The sequence below is a fragment of the Nelumbo lutea genome, chromosome 7, assembly GCF_056320005.1.
Source record: "Nelumbo lutea isolate HS-2025 chromosome 7, American lotus-T2T, whole genome shotgun sequence".
Taxonomy (NCBI): domain Eukaryota; kingdom Viridiplantae; phylum Streptophyta; class Magnoliopsida; order Proteales; family Nelumbonaceae; genus Nelumbo; species Nelumbo lutea.
In genome coordinates, this window is record NC_142690.1 from 60,295,655 (window position 1) to 60,317,156 (window position 21,502).

The 21,502-nt window shown below is 41.1% G+C and overlaps 1 protein-coding gene across 4 annotated transcripts in view; it reads right to left on the reverse strand.

Annotated features, from left to right (window-relative positions):
- PTAC14 (plastid transcriptionally active 14) overlaps positions 1-21,502 on the reverse strand; it is a 43,056-nt gene that overhangs the window by 574 nt on the left and 20,980 nt on the right. The window contains exons 9-11 of one of the 4 annotated variants that reach the window (XM_088954770.1): positions 2,944-3,015; positions 641-746; positions 336-533 (exon numbers count right to left, since the gene is read on the reverse strand). In XM_088954770.1, coding sequence (XP_088810896.1) covers positions 336-533; positions 641-746; positions 2,944-3,015 — 376 coding nt within the window. Of the gene's footprint in view, positions 1-335; positions 537-640; positions 747-2,943; positions 3,016-21,502 lie in introns of all 4 variants that reach the window. The other 3 variants (XM_088954769.1, XM_088954772.1, XM_088954771.1) reach the window with 3 other exon arrangements.

The following is a 21,502-nucleotide window of genomic DNA, read 5'->3' on the forward strand; positions in this document are numbered from 1 at the left end:
TGCCCAAAAAAATAGAAAAAAAAAAGTTTGAAATAGCCTTATTAATAATATTATCTTTAACATCCTAGATGTTTGGAAGCAAGACCATAATTAGAACTTATTGGGTCCAAGCCCAGTCCACCCCTCTCAATACCCAGATGATCAGGGTTAGTATTGGATAATGGCCGTTTTTAATTTATCCCTTTGTGGTGAACATGCATGATCACTATGCATATTATCCTCAAAATATTCAATTGAATGTACTGTTGTTCAGATGATTTCAGATGATACAGATAGGATGGAGCTATCCATGAACCCAAACTCCATTTTGAATAATGGAAACTGCATGGTAATACCTAAGATCTCTTGATCTTCATATGAAGTCGTAGGGAATTCAACTAGCATAAGTTGGCATTCTTCTTGTAACTCCTTCGCAGCCTTTCTTTCTTGACTTGGAATTGGAGGCATATCGCCATCTGACCATGTTGGCAATGTCCTTGCTGCCGCAATGACTGCTCCATCAACAAATCCATCTCCACCATTTGACAGCTTACCTGCTACAAATATTGGTAATTCTTATGGAATAGGCATACATAATCAAGTAACTAAAATGGTTATAAATAGTAAAAAAATAGAAAAAAAAAGTTTGCAAAACACATACTATTATGATAATATTCTTCAGGCAGGCCAGATATATTGAAGACTGACAAGAAGGAATCCAAGTGAATTTGTGAATTGCCAGAAAATTGGATTACATCCCAAGGGTTCTGCAAGAATCAAGTAGGTCACAAACATCTGAGTATATTTAATTGAAATAAAGTTCATTTGTTATTCAATCCAAACAAATAACTTGCAGAAAAACTACCCTCTATGTAAAAGTAGAAGCGATTTTATTTTGAAATTCCACACCAGACAAATGGACAGATTCTTGCCACTTCATGGTACATTAATATGTAAGGCTACTTTTAACTCTGGTCAACCACATAGTTCAATTGACAAATTATCACTAATGCTGAATCAAGAGCCATTGGACAAGTATGATCATCCTTTTGAGTGGTAAAGATTAAAAAGATTTGATTAACATGATGGAATAAAGATTTCAAGAAGAGGATATACATGATGGACAATAACCTTTAGCTCACAATGCCATACAAAAAGAGATATTCCATATATGATATCTGAGGCAATGAAGAGCCACTGTACATCCTTCTCTATTTACTCACAATCTTGCCAACATTCCATCCATTATACCTGTCTTATTCCAGTTCCCACCAATTTGGGAGATAGGCCCCATCCAAGAGGAAATGCAACTTTAACTTGTAGGTTTATTTTTTCTGAGGTGGGTTTTGGAATGTAAAAAACTGGCTGTAGTGCTAGCCAGCTTCAGTTTCCACTAGAGTATAAAATGAAATGAAAATGGAATCTCTTATGTATTGGTAATGTGCTGTAACCATAATTTTTACATATTTTGGAGAACATAAAAATAGATAAACTGATCATCATCAAAAACTTATCCCAAGTTCCCAACTATACAGGTTGGCTACATGAATCCTGTTTCGCCATTCCATTCTGTTTACCCTTGTCCTTTTAGGTCTGCTCATAGCCCTTCTAGCCCCTTCAACTTGTAACTGACCACTTTTTCTTACAGGTGCTGTAAGTGGTCTTCTGTTCAGATGAATCACCTATTGGAGCTACTTCTAGGTTCCTACGAATGACTTCATTTCTGACATAAAAATAGTAAACTAGAATGTGGAAATTTCTGGAGGTCAGAAACACAAGCTAGTACTTAAGAGGTTGAGACTGGCAATGAAATCACGTTTTCAAAGCTTGATCATTTAGGAGGATTCACAGACTATCAGTTAGTGTAGAAGGAAAAATGGCAGGACTGTAGCAAATGGCAACTAGGGCATCAAATCAGAGGAACATGGAAACCTGTCTCACATTCTACAAGCAGAATTTTCTTGGGTTTCTCAGTCTGCTAATTTTATTGCTGACTCCCTAGCCTATGAGGGGAGTTATCAGAGAGTCGATGATGTGGCCAAGGCATCCATTTGGACTGAAATAAAACCTTTGATCATTTGATGTGGTGTGGGGCTCCATAAGGGGCAGGGGAGAGTAATAATGGGCTAGCTCCAGCTGATCTGTGTGAAAAGTGAAATACATGAAAATTTGTATTAATTGTTTTTGTACTGTATGGTTCATATTATAGATAAATTATTACCAGTTAATCATCAAAAAAATCATAAAAGAAACAGGAGGACCAATTACAGCACAAGAAACACAGGAAAAGGCTCCTGAATGATCAATAAAAGAAACTGTTTCACAGCTTACAAGGTCAAAAACTTTACAGGGACATTGAGGAATAACAAGTTTAAACATTCTGCCCTTCTAAGAACATAAAGTCCCAAGCTAGTAATTTCCAGAGTGTCAAGGATGTCCAAAATGGTTAGGTAGTAGAATCTACTAATTTCTGGTATAAAATTAAAACTAGATTAAATCATGAAAATAAGAAAGCATACACATATAGAAGACAAGATTTAATGTGGTTTGGCAATGGTTGCCTACATCAATGGCTGAGCCTCTGCAAAGATTCACTATAATCTCTACTGGAATTAAAACCCTAGCTTCTCCTTTTAGTCCCTAAAGAACTAAAGTTTTCCTCATGAACCCTAATTATTGGCACTACAACGAATACCTCTGATATAGGCCATTCAATACGTAACATCTGAAGTATGAAAAATTACATAATAATGAAAAATAGTCCAACCCACACTATTATGTCAGGTAAGTCTCTCGAAAACTATTTTTATTGCCATAGTCCATAGAAATGCATACTGCTTAACATGAAAGACTTGCCTTTCTTTCATTTCTTCTTTAAAGGAATATATACTCAATAAATAAGCACATATCCATAATATTGAAAATACAAGTAAACTTCTAAGAAGCAAGGCCTAGGGCAAATACCACTGATGATGAAAAACCATAGCGCTGCATGAACATGTTATTCCTCTTGCCATGCATATAATTGATTGTCATCTATGCAACATTGCAAAAACAAATTAGTAAAAGAAAAAGAATGAAACTAACCATGTGGTAGAACTGCACAAAGGAAGTGCCAACTTAGATTATAAAATACAAAGAAAAGGATATGGGTTTTGAGAAAATAATAATCCTGCTTAATTGATGCTCCATGCACCTATCAATTGAATAAAATATGTATGTTGTGCAAGCAGTATTTTAAAAGTGAGTAATGGCCCATGCCCATTAAAATTGAATAGTCAGGACCATCATTGAGTAATGGCCCTTAAAATTCTACAATCCTCAAAAGGAACTTCAGGCCATCTAACATTCTACCGTTTCCAATCATCAAAGAAGAAAAGTATATCCTAATGTGTTGAAGATTTAGTCAGTTTGTGTTGTTTTAAGAGTAGTTGTTTTATGTTAATTGTTAGATAGGAAGTGGGGACCACAGCAGTTATGTTGGGTCCATTATTTATTATTTCTTGAAGTCTTTTATGTGTTTTTTAGTGTTTGCCCCCCTGTAAGGGCATATTAGTCATTGTATACTTCTTGTATTTGTAATATAAATATTAAGTGAAGAGGGCGGCAAGATATAGCTCTCTTTTCTTTCTCAAGTTCTCTTCTTCTTTTCTTCTTCTCTCTTTCTTCTCTTCTTCAAGAAAATATTTTTTTCTTTCATAATTTTTTAATTCAGCAGATTTCTACTTGGTATCAGAGCTTCGACTAAGGTTCTTGGAGTTTTCTCATGCAGCCTTTGATCGGCCGACTGCATTAGGTGAAGGGCTGATTGATCTACTACAAATTGCCCAATTCTTGGATTTTTTGGTGAGATCTAGTCATCAGGAAGGTGATCTACTTTTCGTCATCAAAATCAGGAAGAACTGGAGTACATGGAAGAGTCCTTAAAAAGCTGGAGTTTTGTTTTTTATTTGATCTTGGGCACTCAAGTATCGTTGGATTTCTCTTGTTTTTCTGTAGGGGGCGGTTAGGTTTCTGGAGTTTTCTAGGCCTCCTGGAGTGGCCGATTCACTTCTCTCTGGTGGGAAACAGTGGGAGGAAAGAAATTTCTCTCCGGATAGGGTTTTCTTCTTTCGGAAGAGTTTGTTCCTGTGTGTGTGAGATCGAATTGCTCTTGGAGGCTCTCAACCTATTTTTTCTTACTGTTGAATTGTTTGAAGTACGATGGAGAGTTGGAGTACCGAGCTGAAATCCACTGGTACCATGGGACTGGGCGTTGAAGGTAGTAATGATATTTTTGGGTTTGGAATCATTACTATAGTGAAGCTTGATGGTACAAATTATTTAGAATGGGCACAATCAGCCAAGATGGCTATTGGTACCCATGGAAAATTAGGGTACATCACTGGGGAGGAGAAGAAACCTGGTGCAGATTCTTCTTGATGGGTACAGGAGAATTACATGGTGATGTCCTAGCTGTGTAATTCTATGTTACCTCACATTAGCAAAAATTTTCTATAGGCTAATACTGCAAAGGAGATTTGGGATGGAGTTATTGAAACCTATTCTCAGAAGTAGAATGTAGCCAGAGCCTATCAGTTAAGGAATCAGGTGATTAGTATAAAATAGGGAGATAAACCCCTTGCCATGTATTTCTCCATGCTGAAAACCCTTTGGCAGGAGATAGATCACTTAGTATGGTGTGGGAAAGTGTAAATGATGCATAAACCTATCAGAAACTGGTAGAGAAAAATAGGGTTTTTGAGTTCTTGGCAGGGTTAAATCCTAAATTCGATATTGCTAGGCAGCATATCCTTTCTAAGAGAGAGTGACACTCTCTCAAGCCTATGCCTTTGTTTTTGGAGAGGAGAGCAAGAGGAATGTCATGCTAAGATAGCCTGGGATTAACCAGTTTGCTATGGTTAGTACAACCAAACCTAAGCCAAATGGAGACAGGGGGAGCAGTGAGACTAGGAGGGAGGATAAGAAGGACTTGGTGTGTGATTATTGTAAAAAGCCTAAGCATACTAGAGACACTTGCTAGAAGCTCCATCCACATCTCATACTTGCTCAGATCAAGAACAAGAAGGGAAATGCAAATGTGGCAGCTATAAGAGACTCTTCAGCCTCCCTTTCCCAAACTGATTGGGAGTCCATTGTAGTAGCAACAATTAGAACAGAATTAGAGAGGTTTGGACAGCTTATGAGTAAGAAAGATGCAACTAGTTCTAGCCCTTCAGATGGATAACAGAGTGCAGGAACCAACTACACCACCTCTTTTGCTCGTACAGGTAATTCATATGCAACTGCAAATTTTGCATCCACTTCAAGTAAGGAGGGACCTCCCTAGATTATAGACTCAGGAGAATCTGAGCACATGACTAATATACCTACCCTTTTCAATTCTTATCAGTTGTGCTCTAGTAGAGATAGAGTCTCTACAGCAGATGGTTCACATATTCCCATTGCTGGGAAGGGGACAATTAGATTAACCAATGACATTACTTTATTTTCTGTCTTACATGTCCCTAGACTTCATACCAACCTTCTTTCTATTAATTCTTTGACAAAAAAATTGAATTGTTCAATGACCTTCCTTCTTGGTAATTGCATTTTGTAGGATCTAGAGTCAAAGAAGATTGGGAGTGGTCGTAAGGTGAATGGAGTCTACCTTCTGGATGACATCCCAAGACATCAGAGCCACCATGTTAGCAGCAACAGTAATAGTGGATCAAAGTCAGAGAGTCAGATTATGCTCTGGCATAATCGGTAGGGTAATCTTTCTTTTAGTTAATTAAAATTTCTTTTTCCAAAGTTGTTTGAGTCTGTCCAGTTATCTACCTTAGAGTGTGAGAGTTGTCAGTTAGTAAAACATTGTAGACATTATTTTAAACCAAGTAATAAAAGAAGTAAATTTGCTTTTGATGTTATTCGCACTGATGTATGGGGACCATATCATATTCCTTCCATGGATAGCTATTGTTATTTCCTCTTGTTTGTGGATGATTATACAAAGTATTCTTGGATATATTTGATGAGATCCCGTGATGAGGTTCCTAACAAGGTACAACAGTTCCACCAGATGGTTCTTACACAATTTGGAGTGAGAACTAAGGCCTTCAGATCAGATAATGCCAGAGAGTATTTTGAGAAGGATTAGACCACATATTTTTTGGAACATGGTATAATTCATCAAAGTAGTTGTGCATATACACCGCAACAGAATGGAGTAGCAAAGAGAAAAAATAAAGACATTGTGGAGGTGGCAAGAAGTCTTATGGTGTCTGCTTCAGTTCCTATTCATTTTTAGGAGATGCAGTTCTTACAGCCGTACACTTGATTAACCGTGTTCCTTCACGTACTTTGTGGTTTAGGGTACCATTCAATCTTCTTTTTCTGGATGGAGAGATGTTTCACATACCATTGAGGGTTTTTGGGTGTGTTTCCTTTGTTCACATTCTTGGCCTCCATCGCAAAAAATTGGATCCTAAGGCCAAGAAATGTGTTTTCCTTAGGTATGCTCCAAACCAAAAAGGGTATTGTTGTTATGACCCTGTGTCGAAGAGCAGATTTGTCATTATGGGTGTTACTTTTTTTTAGTCTACTTTCTTTTTCTCGAGTGGTTCTCCTCAAAGGGAGAGTCTTGGGGAAGAGAACTCATAGTCTGTTCATTTTCCTGTTTCCTTTATGCCCCTAGTTTTACCATCAACGCCTTCATCAGTTCCATTACCTAAGCCACTACGAGTAGCCTCACAGCACTATCAGCACCGCCAAACGATGGTTGACTCCACACATGCTCAACCAGTAGAACCCGCACCACTCTCCATTTGTCCTTCTGAGGCTCCAAATTTAATAGATACAATTCCAGGTATTCCCCTTGAGCCTGAGCCTATTATTTTTTCTGATGATAATGTTCCTATACCTAACACTATTGTTGCAGCTGATCCCATTGACCTTGATCTTCCCATTGCACTTCGCAAAGGGAAGAGAAAGTGTACAACCCATTGCATTTCACACCATCTCTCCTACAGTGCCTTATCACCCTCTTACCGAGCTTTCCTTTCTTCCCTGGATTCTATGTCTATACCCAAGAATGTTACTGAGGCTCTCTCCAAACCTGAGTGGAAAACAGCCATGCAAGAAGAGATGGAAAACTTGGTTAAAAACCAAAGTTGGGAAATAGTTCATCTTCCTTCAGACAAGGAGACAATCAGATGTAGATGGATGTTCACTGTGAAGTACAGGGCCGATGGCAGGATAGAGAGGTACAAGGCAAGGTTGATTGCAAAAGGGTATACTAATACCTATGGCATTGATTATTTGGAAACCTTTGCATCGATTGCTAAGATGAGTTCAATCAGTATCCTCTTGTCTCTAGTAGATACCTATTCATGGCCCCTATTTCAGCTTGATGTTAAAAATGCATTCCTCAATGGTGATTTGCAAGAGGAGGTATATATGGACATTCCAACAGGCTTTTATGAAAATGTTGGTAAAGGAAAGGTTAGTAAACTGAGAAAATCATTGTATGGCCTGAAACAGTCACCTAGGGCTTGGTTTGACAGGTTCAGGGGGCACTTACCCATTTTGGGTACACACAAACCCGGTCTGATCACACCCTCTTTGTGAAGAGGAGAGATGCACTTGTGTCAATTCTGATTGTGTATGTGGATGAAATAGTGGTTAAAGGAAATGATCTAAAGGAGATCGATGCTCTCAAAAATCATTGCAGCAAGAATTTGAGATCAAAGATCTTGGTGAGATCAAAGATCTTGATGAGCTCAAATATTTCTTGGGGATTGAGGTGACAAGATCCAAGCATGGAATCTTCATTTCTCAGAGAAAGTATGTACTAGACCTATAGCGGGAGACTGGGAAGTTGGGAACCAAACCAGCTAACACTCCTATTGATCCAAATCATAGAATTAATGTTGTGGATGGTGAGTTGGTAAAGGATGTGGGGAGATATCAAAGAATGGTGGGCCGCCTGTTATATTTATGTATGACACGACCAAATATTTCCTATGTTGTTAGTGTTGTGAGTCAAGACATGCATGCACTTCGGGTTCAACACTAGGAAGCTATTGAGAGAATACTTACATACCTAAAGAAGCATCCCGACAAAGGTATCCTTTTCTCAGATCATGAAAATCTAAAGTTGGAATCTTATACAAATGCAAATTAGGCAAGTTGTTTAGATGACAGGAGATCTACATCAGAAGTATGTACCTTTGTAAGTGGAAAATTGATCTCATGGAAGAGTAAAAAATAGGCAGTTGTGGCTAGGTCAAGTGCAAAGGCTGAACATAGATCCATGGATCATGGTGTTTCAGAACTACTATGGGTTAGACCCCTATTGAGCGAGATTGCAGTAAAAGCAGAGGAACCTATGAAACTATATTGTGACAATCAAGCTACAATCAATATTGCCCACAATCCAATTCAGCATGACAGGACTAAACACATTGAAGTTGATAGGCACTTCATAAAAGAAAGGGTAACAACCAGAGAAGTTTGCTTGCCATATGTCTCTTCAAAGTTGTAGTTGGCTGATGTCCTCACTAAAGGGGTTGCAAAGAACAAGCTTGTACATGATCTATGCAAGTTGGGAATGTGTGACATTTACTCCCAACTTGAAGGGGAGTGTTGAAGATTTAGTTAGTTTTGTGTTGTTTTAGTAGTTGTTTTATGTTAATTGTTAGATAGGAAGTGGGGACCACGGCAGTTATGTTAGGTCCATTATCTATTATTTCTTTAAGTCTTTTATGTGCTTTTTAGTGTTTGTCACCCTATAAGGGCATATTAGTCATTGTCTTCTTATATTTCTAATATATATATTAAGTGAAGGGGGCGGCAAGATATAGCTCTCTTTTCTTTCTCAAGTTCTCTTCTTTACTTCTTCTTTCTTCTCTTCTTCGAGAAAATATTTTTTTCTTTCATAATTTTTTAATTAAGCAGATTTCTACTTTCCTAATGATATAATAAAATAAATGTATTGCTATTGTTTGAGTTTTTAAAATTTATTTTCTAGTTGTAAGTGGTTTAAGAACTATTTTCTTTCTTGGAGAGAGAGGAGAGAGAGGAGAGGAGAGGAGAGGAGAGGAGAAGAAGAGTGAGGGAAAATAGTTTGGGAGTCAAAAAGTATTGCTGGAAGCACCCAGCTTCTTATTTATAATGATATAACATAATAACAAATGGGAGATTACATTTATACCCCTGGCAGCACACCTTAATAATAAAGTAATTAAAAGAAGAAAAGAACAAACTGACAACATCCTAGGCTGACAGCATGCTAACAGCAAAGATAAAATAATAACACTAACAACACTCCCCCTCAAGTTGGGCTGAATATGTCTATCATGCCCAACTTGTCACACAACTCATTGTGCCGCAAGTATGGAAGCCCCTTTTTGAGGACATCAGCTAGTTGCTCCTTGGAGTTGACATAAGGAGTACAAACTTCTCTCTTTTTCCAATTTTTCCCTTATTAAGTGTTTGTCCACTTAATAAGGTTGACAGCATGCTAACAGAAAAGATAAAATAATAACACTAACAACACTCCCCCTCAAGTTGGGCTGAATATGTCTATCATGCCCAACTTGTCACACAACTCATTGTGCCGCAAGTATGGAAGCTCCTTTTTGAGGACATCGGCTACTTGCTTCTTGGAGTTGACATAAGGAGTACAAACTTCTCCCTTTTCCCAATTTTTCCCTTATTAAGTGTTTGTCCACTTCAATGTGCTTGGTCCACTCGTGCAGGACAGGATTGCTAGCAATGCTTATGGCTGCCTTGTTGTCACAGTAAAGAGACATAAGATTGTGAACAGTAACCCAAGCTCTCCTAGAAGATTTTTTAGCCAAACTACTTCAGCCACCCCATGTGCCATAGCCCTATACTCCGCTTCAGCACTTGACCTTGCTACCACACTTTTTTTTTGCTTCTCCATGTCACTAGATTTCCTCCCACAAATGTGCAAAACCCACTTGTGGACTTTCTCTCATCCACAACACCTACCCAATCAGCATCTATATAGACTTCCACCTTCAAATGTTTATGTTTACTAAATAGCAGACATGTTCCTAGATACTTTTTCCAAGACCTAAGAATCCTTTCTGTTGCCTCCATGTGTGGTCTCTTAGGAGAATGCATGTATTGGCTCAAAACCCTAACTGAATAAGCAATGTCTAGACAAGTCATGGACAAATAGAGCAACATTCCCACTAACCTTTGGAACTGTTTCACATCTTTCAGAGGTTCACCATCACAGTCACCCAATTTATGGTCGACATCCATAGGAGCATTTGTTGTCTTTGCACCTAACTTGCCTGTGTCTTGTAATAGATCAAGGGCGTACTTCCTTTGAAAAATGAAGATGCCCATTTTTGAGCGAGCAACTTCAATTCCAAGAAAGTACTTTAATGGACCCAAATCTTTCACCTCAAATTGAAATGCTATGAACTATTTCAACTTTTGTATTTTTAAGCTCCAATTTCCTATAGTGATGATATCATCCACATATACTATCAACACAGCATCACAAAAAAAGTGTGATTAGACTGAGATTGTTTGAATCTTACTTGTTGGACTGCCATATGAAACTTATTGAACCAAGCCCTAGGAGATTGTTTTAAACCATAAAGAGGCTTTCTCATCTTGCACACCTTATTTTCACTTCCCTTGGCACTGAATCCTGGGGGTTGAACCATTTAGAAAGGCATTCTTTATGTCCAGTTGATGCAATTCCCAGTCAAAGTTAGCATCCAATGATAGAAGAACTCGAATTGAGCTCATCTTAGCTACTGGAGAAAACGTTTCATCATAGTCAACCCTGTAGACTTGAGTGTATCCTTTTGCTACTAATCTTGTTTTGTACCTTTCAACTGTCTCGTCTACCTTGTGTTTAACTATAAACACCCACTACACCCCACTGGGTCTTTCCCACTTGGAAGATCCACCAACTCCCAAGTTTGATTTTTATGGAGGGCATTAATCTCCTCCATAGCATCAGTCCATTCAGGGCATTTTAAGGCCTCTACAACATTTCTGGGTACGGGGATGCAATCAATTGCAGATAGGAAGGCTCAATACAACGGGAAATGTGATCATAGGGAACATATTGGGTAATGGGGTGTTTGGTAGTGCATGACCTGGCTCCCTTTCTTTGACCAATAGGAATATCAAGGTCATCCACAACCAAAATGGGAGCAGAGGTATCAACAGGTGCACTAGGGCGTATTTCCTTTGGACTTACCTCCTAGGAGTCTAAAGATGTCGGTTGTTCAATGTTTGATGGCTCCACATCTTTGTCACATTGCTGATCTCTACGGTGTTTACATTAGAAGACATGAAAGGGAGCAAGGTCCGGAATAGAAGGAAGAGAGACTTGACGAACTTGGACCTTCTCCTCTTCCATGCTACTCTCCCTCTGAGGAGAAGCAGGGAAGAACGATTCATACTCAAAGAAGGAAACATTCATAGAGACAAAAAAACTTATGACTAATGGAATCAAAGCATCATTAACCCTTTTGAGAGTAGGGATACCCCAAAAAGATACATGGAATAGACCGAGGGTCTAACTTACCACGAGAAAAAAACAAATCATGGACAAAGGCACGACAACTGTTGAAGTTTGACCTGCCCTAGAATTCTGTCTTGTTCGTTGACAATAAAGTAAAGTAAACAGCAAGAAGTAGGAGAGGAAAGAAGAAGAGAGAAAAGTGAGGAAAGAGAGAAAGGCTGGTTCGAATTAGAGAAAAAGTTATCCCTAGATTCGGGCAGACCTGTTATTATATTATTAACTTATTGGAAAAGACTTAAGTGCCCTTCTTTAAGTAAGAGGCACTCGAACTAACATAATAGTACACATCAACATTCTCAACAAGTACAAAGACCGAAATACCCCCTTCACCAACACCACTAACACTCCCCCTCAAGCTGGTGAGTATATATCATATAATCCCAGCTTGTTACATATGTAGTCCACTCTCCCACGACTCAAACATTTTGTAAACAAGTCTGCCCACTGGTTTCTCGTACTAACATATGCAGTTTCTATCACCCCATTCAGCACCTTCTCTCTCACAAAATGACAGTCAACTTCGATGTGCTTGGTTCTTTCATGAAACACCGGAATGGAAGAGATATGAACCGCTGCCTGATTATCACAATAGAGCTTCATTGGAGTACTGATGTCATATCCTATCTCCTGTAGAAGGTTCCTCAGCCACACTAATTCACAAGTAGTATGTGCCATGGCCCTATATTCTGCTTCTGCACTGCTTCTTGCCACAACTGTTTGCTTCTTACTTTTCCACGTTACCAGGTTACCCCCCAGAAAGGTGCAATAGTCTGTGGTGGATCGTCTATCAGACATAGAACCTGCCCAATTAGCATCGGTGTATCCTTCTACTACCAGTTTTCCACCACTCCTGTACAGCAAACCACGACCAGAAGCTCCTTTCAGATACCTCACAATCCTTAGCACTGCATTCCAATGTGGGACCAAAGGTTTCTGCATGAACTGACTCACCACACTAACCGCAAATGAAATATCTGGCAGAGTGTTAAAATTCAGGTCTGCCTTAGAGTTTGGCCTAACTGAGTTCAGTTATGTAGAAGAAGAGAGAATGATAGAGAAAGAGAAAAAGAGAGAAAGAGAGGAGAGAATTCTGGTTCGAACTGAAAGAGTCAACTTGTCCTCTCCCATTCAGCCAGTATGAATTTATATTAATATTAAAACATAACTGAAAAGACCAATGTGCCCTTACTTAAGTTAAGAGCACATATTTCAACACAACATTACAGATCAGCAACATCAATCAAGGTATAAAGACAGAAATACCCCTATGCTAACACTCCCCCTCAAGCTGGTGAGTATATATCATATACTCCCAGCTTGTTACATATGTAGTCCACTCTTCCCCGACTCAAACCTTTTGCAAATAAGTCAGCCCATTGATTTCTTGTATTAACATGTGTAGTGTCTAGCTCTCCATTCAGCACTTTCTCCCTCACAAAGTGACAGTCAACCTCAATATGCTTGGTTCTTTCATGAAACACTGGATTCGAGGAGATATGAACTGCAGCCTGATTATCACAGTAGAGCTTCATTGGAGTGTTAATGTTGTACCCTACTTCCGGTAGAAGATTCCTTAGCCACACTAACTCACAAGCGGTATGCGCCATAGCCCTATATTCTGCCTCTGCACTGCTTCTTGCCACAACCATCTGCTTCTTACTTTTCCATGTCACCAGGTTACCTCCCAGAAACGTGCAATAGCCTGTAGTAGACCGCCTATCAGACATAGAACCGGCCCAATCAACATCAGAATACCCTTCTATTTCAAGTTTTCCCCCACTCTTGTATATCAGACTGCGACCCGGGGCCCCTTTTAGATACTTCACAATTCTCAGAACCGCATTCCAGTGAGGAGTCAGAGGTTTTTGCATGAACTGGCTTACCACACTAACTGCAAATGAGATGTCTGGTCTGGAAATGGTTAGGTAGTTCAGTTTGCCCACAAGTCGTCGATATCTTCCACGGTCTTCAAACACTTCACCCATATCACTGCTTAGCTTGGTATTTGTGTCCATGGGTGTTTCAGCTGGTTTGGCACCCAACAAGCCTATTTCGTCCAGCAAATCAAGCAACTACTTCCTCTGGCACAGATTAATCCCATACTTGGATCTCGCTACCTCTATCCCCAAGAAGTATTTTAGTTTACCCAGATCCTTTGTCTAAAAATGATCCTACAGATAATTCTTCAGCCTATCAATACCAATGTTATCATTCCCAGTAATAACAATATCATCTACATACACCACCAACAGTATTTTTCCTCCCGGAGAGTCATGACTAAAGACAGAATGGTCAACCTTGCACTGTTTCATGCCAAACTTCTTTACCACCTCACTGAACCTACCAAACCAGGCTCAAGGAGACTGTTTAAGCCCATATATAGCCTTCCTTAGTCGGCACACCTTACCATCCTCCCCCTGAGAAACAAACCCTGGAAGTTGCTCCAATTAGACCTCATCGAGTAAGTCACCATGCAAATAGGCATTCTTCAACACGAACTGACCCGATCTTAGCAACCGGTGAGGTCTCTGTGTAGTTAATGCCATAGGTTTGGGAGTACCCTTTTGCAACTAATCGCGCTTTCAGGCATTTAACACTACCATCAGGCAGGTACTTAACCGTATAAACCCACTTACAACCAACAGCTTGCTTCCCAGGAGGAAGAGCAGCGAGGTCCCAAGTATGATTATGATGAAGGGCTGAGAGTTCTTCTTCCATGGCACGGCACCACCCTGGAGAGGCAAGGGCTTCCTAGACATCTTTAGGAACAATAACTGATGATAACAAGGTAACAAACTGGTGATGGGAAGCGGAAAGGTGAGTAAGAGAAACATAATTAGAAATGGGATGAACGGTGCAAATACGTTTACCTTTCCGCAAAGCAATGGGTAGATCAATCTCAGATGCCAAGTGGGGTTCTGGTGCTGGATCTGTCGACGGAGATGTAGCTGGAGGAGTAGTAGCCGGTGCACGTGGGCGATGTGTATACACATGACGAATAGGTGGGCGTTCAACAGGTGGTGGCACCGGAGGCAAGGATTTGGTCACAACTGGAACAAACTGAGGATCGACAACGGGAAGTGGAAGGGGAGGAGGTGATGAGAAGGAAGAAGCATCACCAGATCCCAAAAAGAACAGAGTAGACTCAAAGAAACTGACATCAGCACACACAAAGGACCGTCGAGAACCAGGATGGTAACACCTATACCCTTTTTGGGTCCGAGAATAGCCAAGGAAGATGCACTTGAGAGAACGGGCATCAAACTTGTCGTTCCCAGGACCCAGATGATGGACAAAACAGACACACCCAAAAACTCTCGGCGTAAGAGGGAAACAAGACCTGAAACGGAGACTGACCATCAAGGACGAACGTGGGCATCCGATTAATCAGAAAACAAGAGGTAAGCACTACATCACTCCAAAAAGGTTTGGGAACATGCATGTGATGCATTAGGGATCTTGCTGTTTCAAGGAGATGGCGATTCTTTCTCTCAGCCACCCCGTTTTGTTGTGGGGTGTAGGTACACGAGGTGTGATGTATAATGCCGTGTTGGTCCAGGTATTCCTGAAATGATGAGGATAAATATTCGCGGCCATTATCAGAACGAAAAACTTTGATATGGGTACCAAATTGGTTACGAATTTCAGCATAAAATTTTTTGAAAATGGTAAACAATTCACTTCTTTCTTTCATTAAATAGAGCCACGTCATCCTTGAAAAATCATCCACAAAAATGACAAAATATCTGTATCCATTATATGACATTACTTTATAAGGACCCCAAACATCTGAATGAACTAAAGAAAAAGGACTCGACACACGGTTATCAACCCTAGAACTAAAGGGAACACGATGGTGTTTCCCAAACTGACACGACTCACAATCCAAAACAGAAAGCTGAGTCAAGGACGGAACCAAGGACTTCAAGACTTTGAGCGATGGATGACCAAATCGGCAGTGCCACTGGAGAGGAGAAAGAGATGACTGGAGAGCTGTTGAAGTTCTACCACCACCACCGTCAAGATAATACAGTCCACCTGCTTCATGCCCTCCACCAATCTTCATCCCCGTCTTGAGATCCTGAAAGACACACATAGAAAGATAAAAGGTAATGGAGCGGTTAAGTGATTTGGTCAGCTTACTAACAGACATAAGGTTAAAAGGAAATTTAGGAACATACAGAACTGATGAGAGGGATACGGGATCTAGGTCAACATTACCAACACCACAAATTGAGGATGTGGAACCATTAGCAAGGGTGACAGATTGTGATGTTGAGCAATGAGACAAGGAGGAAAACACACCTGGAGTTCCAGGCAAGTGATCGGAGGCTCCAGAGTCAATGATCCAGGGATTGGGTGTAGATGCCAGGCAAGCCATACCTGAGTGAGCAAAAGTTGTCGTGTTCTGTTGTGATTGGATAAACCTCTCATATTCATCACGGGGAACACTCACCATCTCCTTCATGGGACCATCTGTGGATGTAGGAGGCAACTGGTCAGATGAATGATTCTCCTGTTTAAAGCTGGAACTTGAGTCACCGGTCGCGGCATGATTGGCCCAGGTTGAGGGAGGACCATGTAAATCATAACAATAGTTGATGGTATGTCCATCCATACCACAATGAGTGCACTTCCTCGGGCCTGAGTTACGTCCTCTACCACGGGCTCCCCCTGAATCTCTGCTCCCAGTACGACCACCACCACGATTATAAGTAGACCCACCATTGCCACTTCGGCCATATGCAGAACCACTACCAACACCACGGCCAGACTGAGCTCCCCGAGCTCCACCTCTACCACCACAGCCTCTCGATACAGCAAAGGCCAATCCATCTGAGATATTAGAGTTCTCAGTAGATCCAATAGAAATCCTCCAAAGTCGAGCAAATACCTCTTCCAGGGACGGAAGAGTTGATCCCCCTAATATCTGAGCCCGTACTGGTTCATATTCAGACTTTAGTCCCACCAAAAATCTAGTCACATCAAGCTGCTCTCTCTGTTGTTGCTGAATCTTGACATCAGAAGTGAGAGGATGATAGACATTCAACTCATTACATATGTTCCTCATGTTGGCATAGTACTCCTCAAGACTCTGATTGCCCTGTTGCAGATTAAAGTACTCTTGATAAAACTGATAAACTCTGGTTGTATTGTCCTGCCCCGAATACAATTTTTTCGCATGGTCCCACACGTCTTTGGCAGTATCAAGGAACATGAAGTTCTCACTAATCCTGGGTTCCATACTGTTCCACAACCATGTGATGATCTGAGCGTCCTCTTGCTCCCAATCTTCATACTTGTGAGAGTCAGAGGAAGGTTTCTCCTCTCTGATATGTTTTACCTTCTTCTTTGCCTTTAGAAAGACTTCAACGGATTTAGCCCAAGGCACATAATTCTCTCCATTTAACTTAATGGAGGTCATCTGAACACTCAGGTAGTCTGTAGGCACCATCACACTAGGTTTATAATCATTACTGTCTCCCCCAAGGCACATAATTCTCTCCATTTAACTTAATGGAGGTCATCTGAACACTCAGGTAGTCTGTAGGCACCATCACACTAGGTTTATAATCATTACTGTCTCCCATTATGTTATCACCAATACTGCACACTTGCTTAATTCTATTATCACTAAGATCTGCTCACTACACACCACTAGGTCACACCTGTCACACTGATTGCAGCACTAATTGTTGCTGGAATGTGTGCTCTTTACACCACAAACCTTGCTCCTACAACTACCTGAAATCTCACCACTATATGATCATATCTCTTCCTTCAACATGCGCAAAGAAACTAGCATAAACCCTAGCACTGACTGGCCGAAACACTAGCAAATAATCTGAAACACACCTCCTATTTAATCCATAAACTAGAACTGAAATCTCTTACCTTATTGCTGAAGTAATACCCATGCGAGCAAGAGAGCAGTCCACACACAACAGCCGCTTCACACACAACAGCCACACACAGTTTGGCCCTCTATTCCTCCTCTAGTAGGAGAGGGCGATCTCAGAAATCACAACAACCGACCACATACGACCTGATTGGAGGAATAGAGACCCCCAAGGGAAGAGGGCGATCACTCCTTTTCAGCCCTTTCCCTTATCTCCAATCGAACACAGAAAAAAAAAATGAAAACCCTAGATAGGGTGCGCAAAGAATGAACCCTAGGCAAGCAGAAATCTAGGCAGATTTAACCTGCTCTGATACCATGTTAAAATTCAGGTCTACCTTAGAGTTTGGCCTAACTGAGTTCAGTTATGTAGAAGAAGAGAGAATGATAGAGAAAGAAAGAGAGAAAGAGAGAAGAGAGAATGCTGGTTCGAACTGAAAGAGTCAACTTGTCCTCTCCCATTCGGACAATAAAAATTTATATTAATATTAAAACATAACTGAAAAGACCTATGTGCCCTTACTTAAGTTAAGAGCACATATTTCAACACAACATCACAGATCAGCAACATCAATCAAGGTATAAAGACAGAAATACCCCTACGCTAACACCGAGTAATGGTTAGATAGTTTAGTTTGCCTATAAGTCGTCGGTATCTGCCAGGGTCTTCAAATACTTCACCTATATCACTGCTCAGCCTCGTATTTGTTTCCATAGGTGTCTCAGCCGGTTTAGTACCCAACAACCCTGTTTCTTCCAGTAAATCAAGCACATATTTCCTCTGACACAAATTAATGTCATGCTTAGATCTTGCTACCTCTATGCCCAAAAAGTATTTCAACTTGCCAAGGTCCTTTGTCTGAAAGTGTTCCTATAGGAATGCATTCAATCTGTCAATGCCCATTTTATCATTCCCAGTCACAACGATATCATCCACATACACCATTATTATTTTGCCTGCTGAAGAGTCAAAACTGAAGACAGAGTGATCAACTTGGCACTGTTTCATACCAAACGTCTTGACCACCTCACTGAACCTACCAAACCATGCTCAAGGGGACTGTTTAAGTCCATAAATAGCCTTCTTAAATCTGCATACCTTACCATCCTCCCCCTGAGCAACAAACCCTGGTGGTTGCTCCATGTAGACCTCCTCGAGCAAATCACCATGCAAAAAGGCATTTTTGATATCTAGCTGATGGAGAGGCCAATTATACATAGCTGCAAGGGAGATGACGACACGAACTGACCCTATCTTAGCAACCGAGGAGAATGTCTCTGTGTAGTCAATGCCATAGGTTTGGGAGTACCCTTTGCAACCAGTCGCGCCTTCAGGCGCTCAACACGACCATCTGGCAAGTACTTAACACTATACACCCACTTACAACCGACAGCCTACTTCCTAGGAGGAAGAGCGATGAGATCCCAAGTGTGATTATGATGCAGAGCAAAGAGCTCTTCTTCCATAGCACGGCACCACTCTGGAGAGGTAAGGGCTTCCTGGACATCCTTAGGAACAACCACGGAGGATAACAAAGAGATGAACTGGCGATGGGAGGCGGAGAGGTGGGTAAGTGAAATAAAAATGGAAATAGGGTGAAGGGTGCAAGTACGTTTACCTTTCCGAAAGGCAATAGGAAGATCTAGGTCGGAGGCTGGTGTCGAAGCTGGAGCTGGATCTGTCGACGGTGATGACGCTGGAGGAGCTGCAGCCGGTACACGCAGGTGATGTGTATACATGTGACGAATGGGTGGACGGTCAACTGACGGTGGCACCGGAGGCAAGGACGTAGGCACGACTGGAACCAGAGGAGGTGGATCAGCCACAGGAAGAGGAAGAGGAGGTGGTGATGAGGAGGAAGCAGCAGCACCGGACCCAAGGAAAAACGGAGTAGACTCGAAGAATGTAACATCAACACATACCAAGGAATGACGAGAACTGGGATGATAATACTTGTACCATTTCTGAGTTCGGGAATAGCCAAGGAAGATACACTTCAGGGAACATACATCTAACTTGTCAGTCCCGGGACCCAGATTACGAATGAAGTAGACACACCCAAATACCCGAGGAGAAAGCGGAAACGGAGACATGTTGGGGAATAAGACACTAAAAGGAGAATGACCATCAAGAATAGATGTGGGCATCCGATTAATTAAGAAACAAGAGGTAAGCATTGCATCGCTCCAAAAGGTTTTGGGAACATTCATGTGGTGCATGAGGGAGCGTGTCGTTTCTACAAGATGTTGGTTCTTTCTCTCAGCAACCCCATTTTGTTGTGGAGTGTAGGTACATGAAGTTTGGTGTATAATGCCATGTTGGTCCAAGTATTCTTGAAAAGATGAAGACAAGTATTCACGACCATTATCAGAATGGAAAATTTTGATGTGAACACCAAATTGATTGCGGATCTCAGCATTAAATTTCTGGAAGATGGGAAATAATTCACTTATTTCTTTCATTAAATAGAGCCACGTCATTCTTGAACAGTCATTAACAAAATTAACAAAATATCTATATCCATTATATGACATCACTTTATAAGGACCTCAAACATCTGAATGAATTAAAGAAAAAAGACTTGACTCACAATCTAAAACAGAAAGTTGACTCAATGAAGGGACTAAGGACTGCAACACTTTTAGCGAAGGATGACCAAATCTACAATGCCACTGGAGAGGAGAAATGGATGACTGAAGGGCCGTTGACGTTCCTCCACCACCATCAAGATAATACAGTCCACCGGCTTCATGCCCTCCACTAATCTTCATCCCCGTCTTGAGATCCTGAAAAACACACATAGAAGGATAAAATGTGATGGAGCACTTAAGAGACTTGGTCAGCTTACTAACAGACATAAGATTAAATGGAAGCTTAGGTACATATAAAACAGAGGATAGGGATACAAGGTCTAGGTCAACATTACCAACACCACAGATAGATGATGTGGAGCCATTAGCAAGGGTAACAGATTGTGATGTTGAGCAATGAGTGAGAGATGAAAACACACCTGGAGTTCCCATCATGTAATCGGAGGCTCCAAAGTCAATAATCCAGGGGTTGGGGGTGGATGCCAAACAAAGCATACCTGAGTGTGCAAAGGAAGTTGTGTTCTGTTGCGACTTGGATTGAACAAACCTCTCATACTCATCCCGAGGAACACTCACCATCTCCTTGCCTGGACCATCTGAGGGAGTAGAAGGCATCGGGTCAGCTGACCGGTTCTCCTGTCTAGAGCTGAAACTGGTGTCACTAGTCATGGCATGGTTGGCCCACGTCGAGGGAGGACCATGTAAGTCATAGCAGTAGTTAATGGTATGTCCATCCAAACCACAATGAGTACACTTTCGTGGACCCAAGCCACGTCCTCTACCACGAGCTCCCCCTGAATCTCTACCCCCAGTACGACCACCACCACGGATATGTGTAGATCCACCACTACCACTCCTGCCAGGCTAGGCTCCTCGAGCCCCACTTCTGCCACCTCGACCTCTCGACACTACAAATGCTGATTTATCGGAGACATTAGAATCCATAGATCCAATGGAAGCCCTCCGAAGACGAGCAAACACCTCCTCTAAAGATGGAAGAGCAGATCCCCCTAGTATCTGGGCTTGTACTAGCTCATACTCAGACTTCAGCCCCACCAGAAACCGTGTCACATCAAGCTGCTCTCGTTGTTGCTATTGAACTTTGACATTAGAAGTGAGAGGATGATAGACATTTAACTCATTACGGATATTCCTCACACTGGCATAATACTCCTCAAGGCTCTGATCTCCCTGTTGCAAATTAAAGTATTCCTGATACAGTTGATATACCCTAGTGGTATTATCCTGACCTGAATACAGTTTCTTAGCATGATCCCACACCTCTTTGGCTGTGTCAAGAAACATGAAGTTCACACTGATTTTGGGTTCCATACTGTTCCACAACTGTAATGATCTGTGCATCTTCCTGTTCCCAGTCTTCATACTCCTGAGAATTAGCGGGGGGTTTCTCCTCTCTTATATGCTTCACTTTCTTCTTCGCCTTCAGAAAAACCTCTACAGACTTGGCCCAA